This window comes from Anolis sagrei, chromosome 2 (genome assembly GCF_037176765.1).
Source record: "Anolis sagrei isolate rAnoSag1 chromosome 2, rAnoSag1.mat, whole genome shotgun sequence".
In the NCBI taxonomy this organism is placed as follows: Eukaryota; Metazoa; Chordata; class Lepidosauria; order Squamata; family Dactyloidae; genus Anolis; species Anolis sagrei.
Genome location: NC_090022.1, coordinates 105,765,306 through 105,776,647, shown reverse-complemented (window position 1 = coordinate 105,776,647; position 11,342 = coordinate 105,765,306). Strand labels below are relative to the sequence as shown.

Sequence of the window (11,342 nt, the reverse complement as noted above, 5' to 3'; positions counted from 1 at the left end):
GCGCAGCCTGAGGACTGGCAGGAAGGGGCTCGTGGAGAGAGAGAGACACCTGCGGGGTTCCCGCCGGAGCCTGGCCCCTCCCCCTCCTCCTCCTGCTTGCCGAGGATGCGAGGCGCCCACTCCCGCCTTCCCGACGCGGCCCCTCGCCCCCCGCTTCTGCTGCCGGGCTGGGAGAAGGGTGGTTGCTGCTCCTCCCCCTGCTCCTGCTCCTCCTGGGCCTGCTGAGGGGGCTTTGCATGGGGCCACGGCCGCCTCGGGGCTGGGAGGGAGCTGCGCCCCGCCGCCTCCGCCTAGGATGCCGCGGCCGGGGCTGCCCTTGCCCGAGGGCTGGGAGGAAGCGCGCGACTACGACGGCAAAGTCTACTACATCGACCACGCCACCAAGAGCACCAGCTGGGTCGACCCCAGGGACAGGTGAGGAGGAGGAGGAGGAGGAGGAAGAAAGGGGCGCGCGGGAGGGGGCGGGGAGCCTTGCAGGTGCCTGGGAAGAACCTCGGCACAAAAGCCGCCTCTCCCTCGCGCGCCCGCGCGTGCTCTCTCTCTCTCGTTCTCAGAGAGCCGGACTCTCGTTTAAGCGCGACTCTCAAGCAACCGGCCAAAAGAATTCCTACCGCCTCCGCTCAGCTAGTTTTAATCATAATGTCCTTGAAAGCGCCCTACTTCATTGAGGGCAGCGGTTCTCAACCTTCCTAATACAGTTCCTCATGTTGTCGTGACCCCTCCCCCCCAACCATAAAATTATTTTCGTTGCTACTTCATAACTCTTAATTTTGCGACTGTTTCGGAATCGTAATGTTGAGTGTCTGATATGCAGGATGGATTTTCATCTCATTTTCATTTCAAATTTGGCACAAATATTCGACACACTCAAATTTGAATACTAGTGGGGTTGGTGGGGGTTGGTTTTGTCATTTGGGGGTTGCTAGAATTTATAGTTAACCTACGGAATTGAACGAAACTTGGCACACAGAACTCCCACAACCAACAGAAAGTACTGGAAGGGTATTGGAGTTGTAGTTCACCTGCATCCAGAGAACACTGTGAACTCAAACAGTGATAGATCTGGACCAAACTTGGCATGAATACTCAATATGCCCAAATGATGTTTATTGATTGTTATAATGTTATTCTTTTAACTTGTTTTTAACTGTTTTTATCATGTTTTTTGTATTGTATTTGCTTTGTTAACCGCTCTGAGTTGTCCTGAGGGCTGAGAAGAGCGGTATACAAATATAGTAAATAAATAAATAAATGTGAACACTGGTAGAGTTTGGGGAAAGTAGACAATGACACTTGGGAGTTGTAGTTCACCTGCATCCAGAGAGCACTGTGGACTCAAACAATGATAGATCTGGACTAAAATTGGCACAAATACTCAATATGCCCAAATGTGAACACTGGTGGAGTTTGGGAAAAGTAGACCTTGACAATTGGGAGTTGTAGTTGCTGGGATTTTTAGTTCACCTACAATCAAAGAGCACTCTGAACCCCACCAACAAGAGAATTGGGCCAGACTTCCCATACAGAACCCCCACAAACAACAGAAAATCCTGTGTTTTCTGATGGTCTTTGTGACCCCTCTGATACCCCCCCCTCATGACCCCCCCCCGGGGTCCCGACCCCCAGGTTGAGAAACACTGATTGGGGGAATGGGCAATTGTTGAATTAACCTTTATTTACAAAGTATGCATTCCAACTTTATTAATTGTTATCCCACTTTTCTCCCATGGATAGAATTCAAAGTGGCATACAGTTGTTATAAGCAGCAGTCATTACATAACATACAAATTCAAACTGAGGATGCCTGCCATAGATCCAGGCAAAACATCAGGAGAGAATGCTTCTGAAACATGGCCATACAGCCCAGAAAACTCACAGCAACCTAGTGATTCCAGCCATGAAAGCCTTCGACAATACATTCAATTTTTTTAAAAATCTCAAGCCAAAGAAACAAATTGCCACTACATAAACCATGCAAATGGGCCCCTTGGTGGTGCAGCCGGTTAAATCTCTGAGCTGCTGAACAAACTGACTGAAAGGTCAGCTGTTCAGATCCAGGGAGCAGGGTAAGCTCCCACTATTAGGCCCAGCTTCTGTCAACATAGCAGTTTGAAAACATACAAATGTGAGTAGATCAATAGGTACCGCTTCTGTGGGAAGGAAACAGTACTCCATGCAGTCATGCCAGCCACATGACCTTGGAGGTGTCTATGGACAACACTGGCTCTTCGGCTTAGAAATGGAGATGAGCACCACCTCCCAGAGTCGGACACGACTAGACGTAATGTCAGGGAAAACCTTTACCTTTAAACCATTTATAACTAATTAATAACTTACAACAAATGCCATTAAAATTCACTGAACCTCAGGCCACTGGGGTTATCCATAAAAAGAGTTGTACTAAAATCTTAGGAACTCCGTTTGCATCAGGCCATATAGTAGCATTGCCAAGTTTGAATAACATTCAGAGATTTATATTACCACTAGCTATCTGGTTGTTGTCTATTTTAAGTCATCAGAACAGGCTTGGTTCCACAAAAAGGTTTTAATTTATAAATTAAAGGCCAACAAGGAAGGGGCCAATCACACCTTTCAACATTTATATATATTCCATGTTTAGAGACTTTTGGGGCACCCTATACAGCAGGCATGGGCAAACCTTGGTCCTCCAGGTATTTTGGATTTCCAACTTGCACAGTTGTGGGAGTTGAGGTCCAAAACACCTGGAGGCTGAAGTTTGTCCACGACTGCTATACAGAAAAATAATGTTACCTTCAGATAAGTTTTTCTTCATTTTCTTCATTAGCTGTTTGTTACTGGCTTTCAATTTTAATATCAAGTAAATAAAGAATTTTTAGTCTGGTCTAATATGTGATATTGTATTACTTAAGCTTGCTTTTCATAGTCACCCTCAAGCAACTGGAAACCACATTTATCTGGCCTCTTCCAATCCCCATAGCTGCCAGTTAACTGAGAGGGTGCTGTGTAAAGCAGATGAGCTGGATGGCAACCCTGTTCACTTAAGGACTCAACTCACTTCTGCAGTCATTTTCAGTGTCAAGAGCAGGGGTCCTCAAACTAAGGCCCGGGGGCCGGATGCGGCCCTCCAAGGTCATTTACCCAGCCCTTGCTCAGGGTCAACCTAAGTATGAAACTACTTGAAAGCACACAATAACAACAATAATCCTATCTCATCAGCCAAAAGCAGGCCCGCACTTCCCATTGAAATACTAATAAGTTTATATTTGTTAAAATTGTTCTTCATTTTAATTATTGTATTGTTTTTAATTTTTTTGCACTATAAATAAGATATGTGCAGTGTGCATAGAATTTCATTAGTGGTTTTTTTTTTCTAAATATAATCTGGCCCACCAACAGTTTTATGGACTGTGACCGGCCCTCTGTTTAAAAAGTTTGTGGACCCCTGGTCAAGAGGGTCACTCCTGGAAACGGCATTTTATTAAAACTCCTAGAGCATGTGCAGAGTTTCCCCCTCATTCCCATGTCAAGGATTAACAAATTGCCTCATCTACTGAGGGTGTGTCTACACTGTTGAATTAATGCAGTTTGATACCACTTGAACTGCTATGGCTCAATGCTGTGGAATCCTGGGAATGGCTGAGACACCAGCACTGTTTGGCAGAGAAGGCTAAAGAATTTGGGAAACTGTAGCTTCTGTGATCCCAGAGCTCTGAGCCATGGCTGTTCAAGTGATGTCAAGAGGCGCATTGATTCAACAGTTGTCCTAGGTTTCCAGGGAGGTTTGCACTTCAGTTACCCTTTCCCTCTTTCCCCCAGGGAAATAAAATTCAAAACAGGCAAAACACTTAACTCCAAAAGACTTTCCGTGTGGTGGTAGCTTAGTGAAGTGTCCTTCCTGCATGAATTGACCCCTACGAGATCCGTAGCCTTAGACAAAACCACATCTGATACATATATATTTGTTACATTCTAATATGATTATCTTTAACCAAATAATGTAAGGATTGTCATGTTCTTCATATCCCCATTTCATTGCTCAAGAGCCTTGACTAGATTAGATTGAAAGAAACTGGCTATCTAAAACTATCTGGTGAATTACATGTTCAAGTCGGGATTTGATTTGGATCTCGCCTCCAAAATCTAGCTGTTATTCCATACTTGGTGGCATACTTTGCACTGGGGATTAAAAATAGAGTACATAGGTAAGAACTTTACCTACAACTAGCATTAAACATGTTTTTCTTGCACAGTAGATTAAATTGTAATCACAGTGTGGTAAACATAGTAGGAGCACAAATTCCACTACAGATAGCAGATTTGGATTATGCTGTTACTTTGGATTATGCTGTTACTTTGGCTAGTGAGAAATGTTGTATTTAACTGCTGTCTGCAACTTATGGCACCCTTATGAGACCTCCAACAGATCCTGTGATTAACAGCCCTATTTAGGTCTTGCAAACTCAGTGTGGTAACTTGCTTGTTTGAACCTATTCCCCTATTCTGTTTTAATGGGATGATTATAGCCGCTAACACCTCCTGGCACTTCGTACAGTGATATTTAAATGGACTCCCAGATATTTATGCAAATGGTTTGCTAACTGGAATGGTGCTCGTCAGGACTAGCTCCTTCCTCTGTCTTTCAGACTTGTTAGAACACAAAATTACACCTGCTCAACTTAAAGGCGTGTCTCAGCAAACTGGTGAAATCAAACAGGTGCATAGGACCTGTTTGACTCCTTGGTTGCTACACACTCAGGCATTTTAAGTATACTCTTGTGGATTCCTCACCCCCCCCCCCCAAAGAAATGGATAGATTAGAATTTGTTATTCCAGATTATTGCTAAACTACTTGGGAGGTGTTGTCAAAGAGAGCAATAGTTTTTGAAAAACTAATGTTTATCGATCTTCTTGCAGAATCTGTGTGATCAATGCTGCATTTCTCTCTGTCTTAAAGCCAAGACTATAGGTGCATATACACTGTCAAATTAATGCAGCTTGACAACACTAAAATTGTCATGGCTCCATTCTATGGAATCCTGGGAGTTGTGGTTTGGTGAGGAACCAACACTTTTTAGTAGAGAAGGCTAAAGCCCTTGTAAACCTACAGTTCCCATAGTTCCATAACATTGAGCTATGACAGTTCCAGTGATGTCAGGCTGCTTTAGTTCGATAGTATAAGATGCAGCCTATGTGTGTCTTTGGGGCAGGTGCGTATATATTTTTTGTTTTTTCCCACTTCTGAATAACACTATTAAAATATACCAGATAAATAAGATTATGTAAAGCACACTTTTGTGGGACTAATTCTGAATGCAATACTGAGAAGAAACATTAAAACATTCCTGTTTGGTCTTTAAGAGTATGGTTGAGCTATTGAGATTAGATACAGGGAAGCTGAGTGGTAAGCCATAGATAACTAAGAAGATTTACTGAATATTTGTAAATAGTTACATAGTTTTCCAATGGAATACTAGAGCAGCTCTATGCAGCCATTTTTATGTGCAAACACTGGTAGGCTCTTCACTTCCATGCCTTCCCAAGACATTTTGATGCCAGAGGCAATGGACAACATAACACTCCCCCCTTTCCATGCACAGGAACTAGCTGGACTGGAAGTTTAATTTTACTTTGGCACTCATGATGGGAGGGTGACTTCAAATGCACCTGAGTCTTCAGACCAGTTGAACAGGTTTCGAACAGACTGTGTGTCATAGCAAAGAGGCATGGTGTCCAGAAGGAATAGCCAGCAGCCTTTTCTCGGTGCCCCAGAGCATCTACAGTCTGAGACAGTCACCTAATGGCCTGCCCCACCTAATGTAGAGGCATGTAGTCCAAATGATGCTCTTTTCTCCATGATAGTGTTTATAGTATTCTGATTTTACATACATTGGAGAGAAACTAATAATAATAACAATCTGGATTCCATTCCATACCTTTGGGATGACTTTTTAAAACCAGAACCAGATACTAAAATAGTAAATAAATATTAAACAAATAAATACATGTTCACAAGGAGGGATTAGTTCTCAGCTTCCATGAGCTATGTGCAGAAGTGCGAGTCTGTATTTGATGTGGTTCAGATCAGATTAAATATCAAAATGGCAACTTTGTCTCAACAGTTTGAAGCTGAAAGACATCTATTCTGAGTATAATTCATTCAGTGCTCTGTCAGTAAATCTTGATCTTTATTCTGCCTTTTCTAGATATAAAGTAGTTGAAGATGAAAAATAGAGCTGATATCCTTCTGTTCTGAAGCAGATAGAGGAGCTGCATTTTATGCATGCAGGAAGATATTGGTGTTGTGTGTTTTTATTAATAAACTAATGTTGAAAAAACTAGGTATCCACCAAGAGTTTGATATGCTGTGCTACAATGAAGACTACATTTTTAAAAATCCAGGAACAAGTTTTTTTTTTTACTTTAGTTCCCAGGATTTGAAATGAGATGCAAAAAATCTCTGAAACAGTTTTGATGTCATAGTATTTTTTACAATTCTAAGTAGTCTTCTACAGTTTCTTTTCTGAAGATTATCATTAAGCCCTAAAAGTTTGGTTGATTAGATATCTTGCGCTATTTATACTTGATCTCATTTTAAGGTACTTCACTTCCTCAGATGGCTGGTCTGACCAGAAACATTGAAAGTATCATAGAAAAGTCTGCATCGTGCCTGTATTGTCGAAGGCTTACATGGCCAGAACCAGTGGGTTGTTGTAGGTTTTTCGGGTTGTATAGCCATGTTCTAGAAGCATTCTCTCCTGACATTTCACTGGCATCTGTGGCAAGCATCCTCTGAGGATGCTTGCCACAGATGCTGGCGAAATGTCAGGAGAGAATGCTTTTAGAATATGGCCATACAACCCGAAAAACCTACAGCAACCCATTACTTCATCTCTGTTCCAGATACAGAAGTATGCGATATCTTTTCTTGTTTCATTAATGAATAACAAGCTTGAGGTTTTCATGCTGTGTGGTGATGTATTTGCCCATGAATAAGAATGCATTCTTGGAAATGTAATAATGATCTATGAAAAATGTTTGGGGAAGGCCAAATATTGCAACATGGCACTCCCAGATAAGAACTATATGTAAGTAATTTGATTGCTTCATATTTTGGAGCTGAAGTTATAATGTGCCAAGAGGATGCAGTTCAGTCACTGTTTTGTTTTGTTTTTTAGCAAAGATTGGTTGTATATGTTTGTTCTTTAAAATAAAATATAGGACTAATGTTGGCTTTAATAATTATGGAGAATATTTAGGTGGAGAATGAAAAGTATGCATTTTCTTGTGCCATTTTGCCCCCTTTCCTTGGAAACTTTTTTTGCTATCTCATTTAGGTGGGTCAATACATTCTCTTCAATATTTTGCTGTCTTTGCTACCTAGTTGTCAATTGCATTTGGATTCGGTGTATGCAAACTCATGTTGTTTCTGCTGAAGTTTGCAAAATATTATGGTACCTGCCTCTAAAGTTAAATTGGCAGAATATTAATGCACTGCTACTTCAGTCAGTGTGATGCATTTTGCATCATCTACATAGAATGAAATCTTGGAGTAGCCAAGTGTACTTGGGATGGTTGCTGAGTCACATCTCTTGTGTTTCATCCTCCCATCCTTTTTTTAAACTGTCCCTTCTGACCTTCCCCCATATACTTTACATTTTAAGCTTGGTGGTGCTTTTTGAGGAATTCTTAAGGGAACTGAACATGATGCAGTAGAACAGTAGTGTGTTTGGACATTCAGAAGAGATTAATTCCCAGCTGCCAAATTTCACTTACTTTATGAACTTGTTAAAAAGAGGGAAAGGGGTAACTGATTATTTAATATTTGAAGGTTTCTGTAAAAAAAAAAAAAAGGAATATTACACACAACTTAATTTTCATTACATTTAATTTGTTCTGCATGTATCAAAACTTGAAAGTTTGTATCTTTCCTGCTAGCATGTCAAGTAGATTTCACTTTGAACTCAAAAGAACTCTCATGAAGCTTGATGGGAACTTTCTTTTCAAATGAAAGACAAAATGATATAAACAGTTTAAAAAAAAACATTCTCCTATCTTTGTGGAATGACATTAGAATTGGTATTGTCAATATTTTGTTCCATAATAAGTCACTTGAAGTAGCATTTCTGTTTTGAATTTTATTTCTGTTGCTTCGCTGTTTACAATCTCACCCTGAGTGTGTGTATTCCTGAAATAATAGAAAACACTTTTTAAATCTGTTAGATTTTAAGGTTCTGCAAGACTCTTATTTAGTTTTTCATGGTGTTGATGCCCCAATATCCCTTTTATTGTTGCGTAAAGTGGTGTATGGAAGTATTCATATATTGGAGCCGGATTTGTTTGCTATGTTGAAATCAGTGAGATTAAATTTACTTGCCTGCTGATTTCAGGGTGCCTACTGTAACAGAGCTGGCCATCCCATTAGACCAGTGGTTCTCAACCTGTGGGTCCCCAGATGTTTTGGTCTTCAACTCCCAGAAATCCTAACAGCTGGTAAACAGCCTGGGATTTCAGGGAGTTGTAGGCCAAAACACCTGGGGACCCACAGGTTGAGAACCACTGCATTAGACAAACTGAGACATGTTTCTGTGCTAGTTGGTAGAAGTGGGCACGTGGCAGTGATGAAATGTTGGAGGTTGAAACAGTATGTGCCTTGTAGCCTGTCTTGCACTCCTTAAAAGAATCTGTTGCCTTCAAATACTATTGAAGTCAGTGTTGCATCAAAATGACTGAAATAAGATTCAGCTTCCTGTCCAGTTACAAGAGGGGAGGAATGCTATCTTGCATTTTGTTTTGTGAAATAAAATGCCTTGGGGAAGTGTAAGCATTAATGTCTAGATTCAACAAAAAGGTACAATAAAAACGTTTTAAATCTAAGAATGAACAAGTTCTGTCAGCCAAGAGTTTTGGGGACATTTTGTATCCCCAAAATCATAATTTGTATGAACCTTGCTCACAAAAGGAAATTGACTTTGAAAACTGTGGTTTTTGCAGACCTCCTTTCATAAGGAGGAACATTATTGAAATTATTTGTTGTAACTTAAAAGAAAACTTAGTGAAGAATTATATCCCTACAATTCATTTAAAGGTTTACTTCCTTTGTTTCCCATACAGTACAATTATTCTGTCCAATGTCTGTGCATAGCTGGAAACTATACTAAAGTTTATTGCATTCCATAATCCTAATGAAGCGATATACCCTGTACATTCAATAATTTGATGTTGCATCTTTTGTTGTGACATTCTTTAATACATTTCTTATAATGTGTTTGGAGGGGAAATGGAGGACTCAAACTGGGATGGAGGCTATGTCCAGCTTCCATAAAAGTCCTGCTTTGAAGAAGAGTTTATCTTTATGCCTGGTGATCCCTTTGCTCTGTCACCAAATTTTGTTTTGTAGAGTGTTGTGAGGAGAAAAGTGAGAATGATGTCATATAATACTCTGATCTTGTTGAAGGAAAGGGGGAATGGGGATAATAATCGGATGTAGTAGGTTTTCTAGTTCTGCGTCTTTGATGTATATTGGGTTTTGCTATCTCCATTTAATTTCTCTGTTTACTGTAATTTTTTCAGTTTAGAGAAGCCTAGGTAGCTAAAATGCTTTTCAAGTTAATAGGTACAGTAGGTGCACTGTTTTTCTTCTGTTGGAAGAGGGATAGGCAAAGTTTGATCCCCTAAACTGCTTTTGGAATTTCTTTTTGACAAAAAGTTAATTTTCCTTTAAAAGCCTTCAAGAACAGCTATTCTGTATAAAAATGAAATACATCACCTCTTAATCTTATCCTCCATCCCTCAAAAATGAAATTCTGACAGTGTCTTCCTTGCATGTCTGCTTTGAATATTTCCCTCTCTCTCTCTCTCTCTCTCTCTCTCTCTCTCTCTCTCTCTCTCTCTCTCCCTCCCTCCCTCCCTCCCTCCCTCCCTCCCTCCTCACCTCCCAGTTGTCAGAGGGTAACCCTGGCATAGAAAACTGACCCTGGGATTCCTAGATCTTGCCCATCTCTGCATTAGTTAAGGGAACGTCATTTGTGACAATAAGTTTTGTGCTTTGTCGCATGTAGGATGTATACTTTGGATTTTTAATGACTTTGCTGGAGTATGAAACACAGTCTGCAGCACTATACTTCCAATTTACCTGCCATGGCTATTTCCTTTGTAGTTTGTCAGAGGCACTAGATCTCTTCATCTGAGAATCCTAAGTATAGATGGAACCATGGTCATTAAAATACAACCTTAATTCTATAATTATGTAGTGCGAAAGCAAAGATTGCTCGGAGTAAGAATATTGGGAATAGATGGCGTAGAATTATAGCTCATAATATGCAAGATATTTAGTCCATTAATCCAGTTTACAGACTCCTGGAAAGGATGGAAGGAATTTTGCAATTTGTCTCTGTGCCCTCTGAAAATGTGGGAAACGGGGGCGGGACACATGCTACAAGAGGAAAAGATAATCTGGAAATATTTGTTTCTTTGCCTCTTCCATGCCTGTTTTATTTTCATATGAATATGAAACTGGTTTCCAAAAAAAGTCATATCACACTAGAGCTGAAAGATTAAGCAAAGAGTATGCACCCCATCTGAAATCCTTTGACTGCCTCCAGCAGGATTCTGGGGCTTGTAGTTTAGTGAGACCCAGGACCTCTCTCGTTGAGCATTCTAAAGGTCCCTCCCCTAAATGACAAGCCCCAAGATTCTGCAGGAAGGAGGCAGCCACAGGATGTCAGATGGGGTGCCTACTCTCTTGCCTACTCTTTCAACTCTAGTGTGATACCGACATTAAGTCAAATCAATGAGCGGCTCTAGCTGAACACTGTATCCTGGTGGTAAGTCACCAGGATCTTTAGGAATAGGGATTTTGGCAGCTTTGCTATCTTTTCACTTTTCTTTTGATTGAAGAAAGAGAAATGCAAAATCATTGGAACAATATTCATTAATCAGTAAAGCTATATTGACCATAAGAAGAAAAGATGCTGGAATTAAGTAACAAGATTTTCACAGGCAAAACATCTTTGCTACCCTTAAATTATGAACCTCACGATGGATTTAAAAGGTACAATAGACACGTTGATTGATTGTTTCATTTAGTATTTTCATATTCATTAGTAATTATATGTAGGGAAATAGTATGCTTGGTTGAAAGTGACTGGTTGATCACTGAATTTTGTTTCCCCCTTTTGATGCTTTCTCAGTGAGGCTTCATATTGGCACATACTGTATCCTAATTTGAATTGCTAAATTATTTCTTTAATGTTAGTGTACTGTTTACATTATAGACTATAGTTAGCTGGTGCATTAGGGTATTTTGTGTTCATTTAAATTTTTGTATTTTAAACAAAAAGTAATTGTTGAAGTGTCAGTGG

At 40.3% G+C, this 11,342-nt stretch overlaps 1 protein-coding gene across 1 annotated transcript in view; it reads left to right on the top strand.

The window, feature by feature from the left end:
- Positions 1 to 50: 50 nt before the first annotated feature.
- Positions 51 to 11,342, top strand: part of WWC1 (WW and C2 domain containing 1) — a 106,548-nt gene continuing 95,256 nt past the window's right edge. Inside the window, exon 1 of the mRNA XM_060765007.2 lies at positions 51 to 414. Coding sequence (XP_060620990.2) covers positions 296 to 414 — 119 coding nt within the window. The 5' untranslated portion in view covers positions 51 to 295. The remainder of the gene's footprint in view (positions 415 to 11,342) is intronic.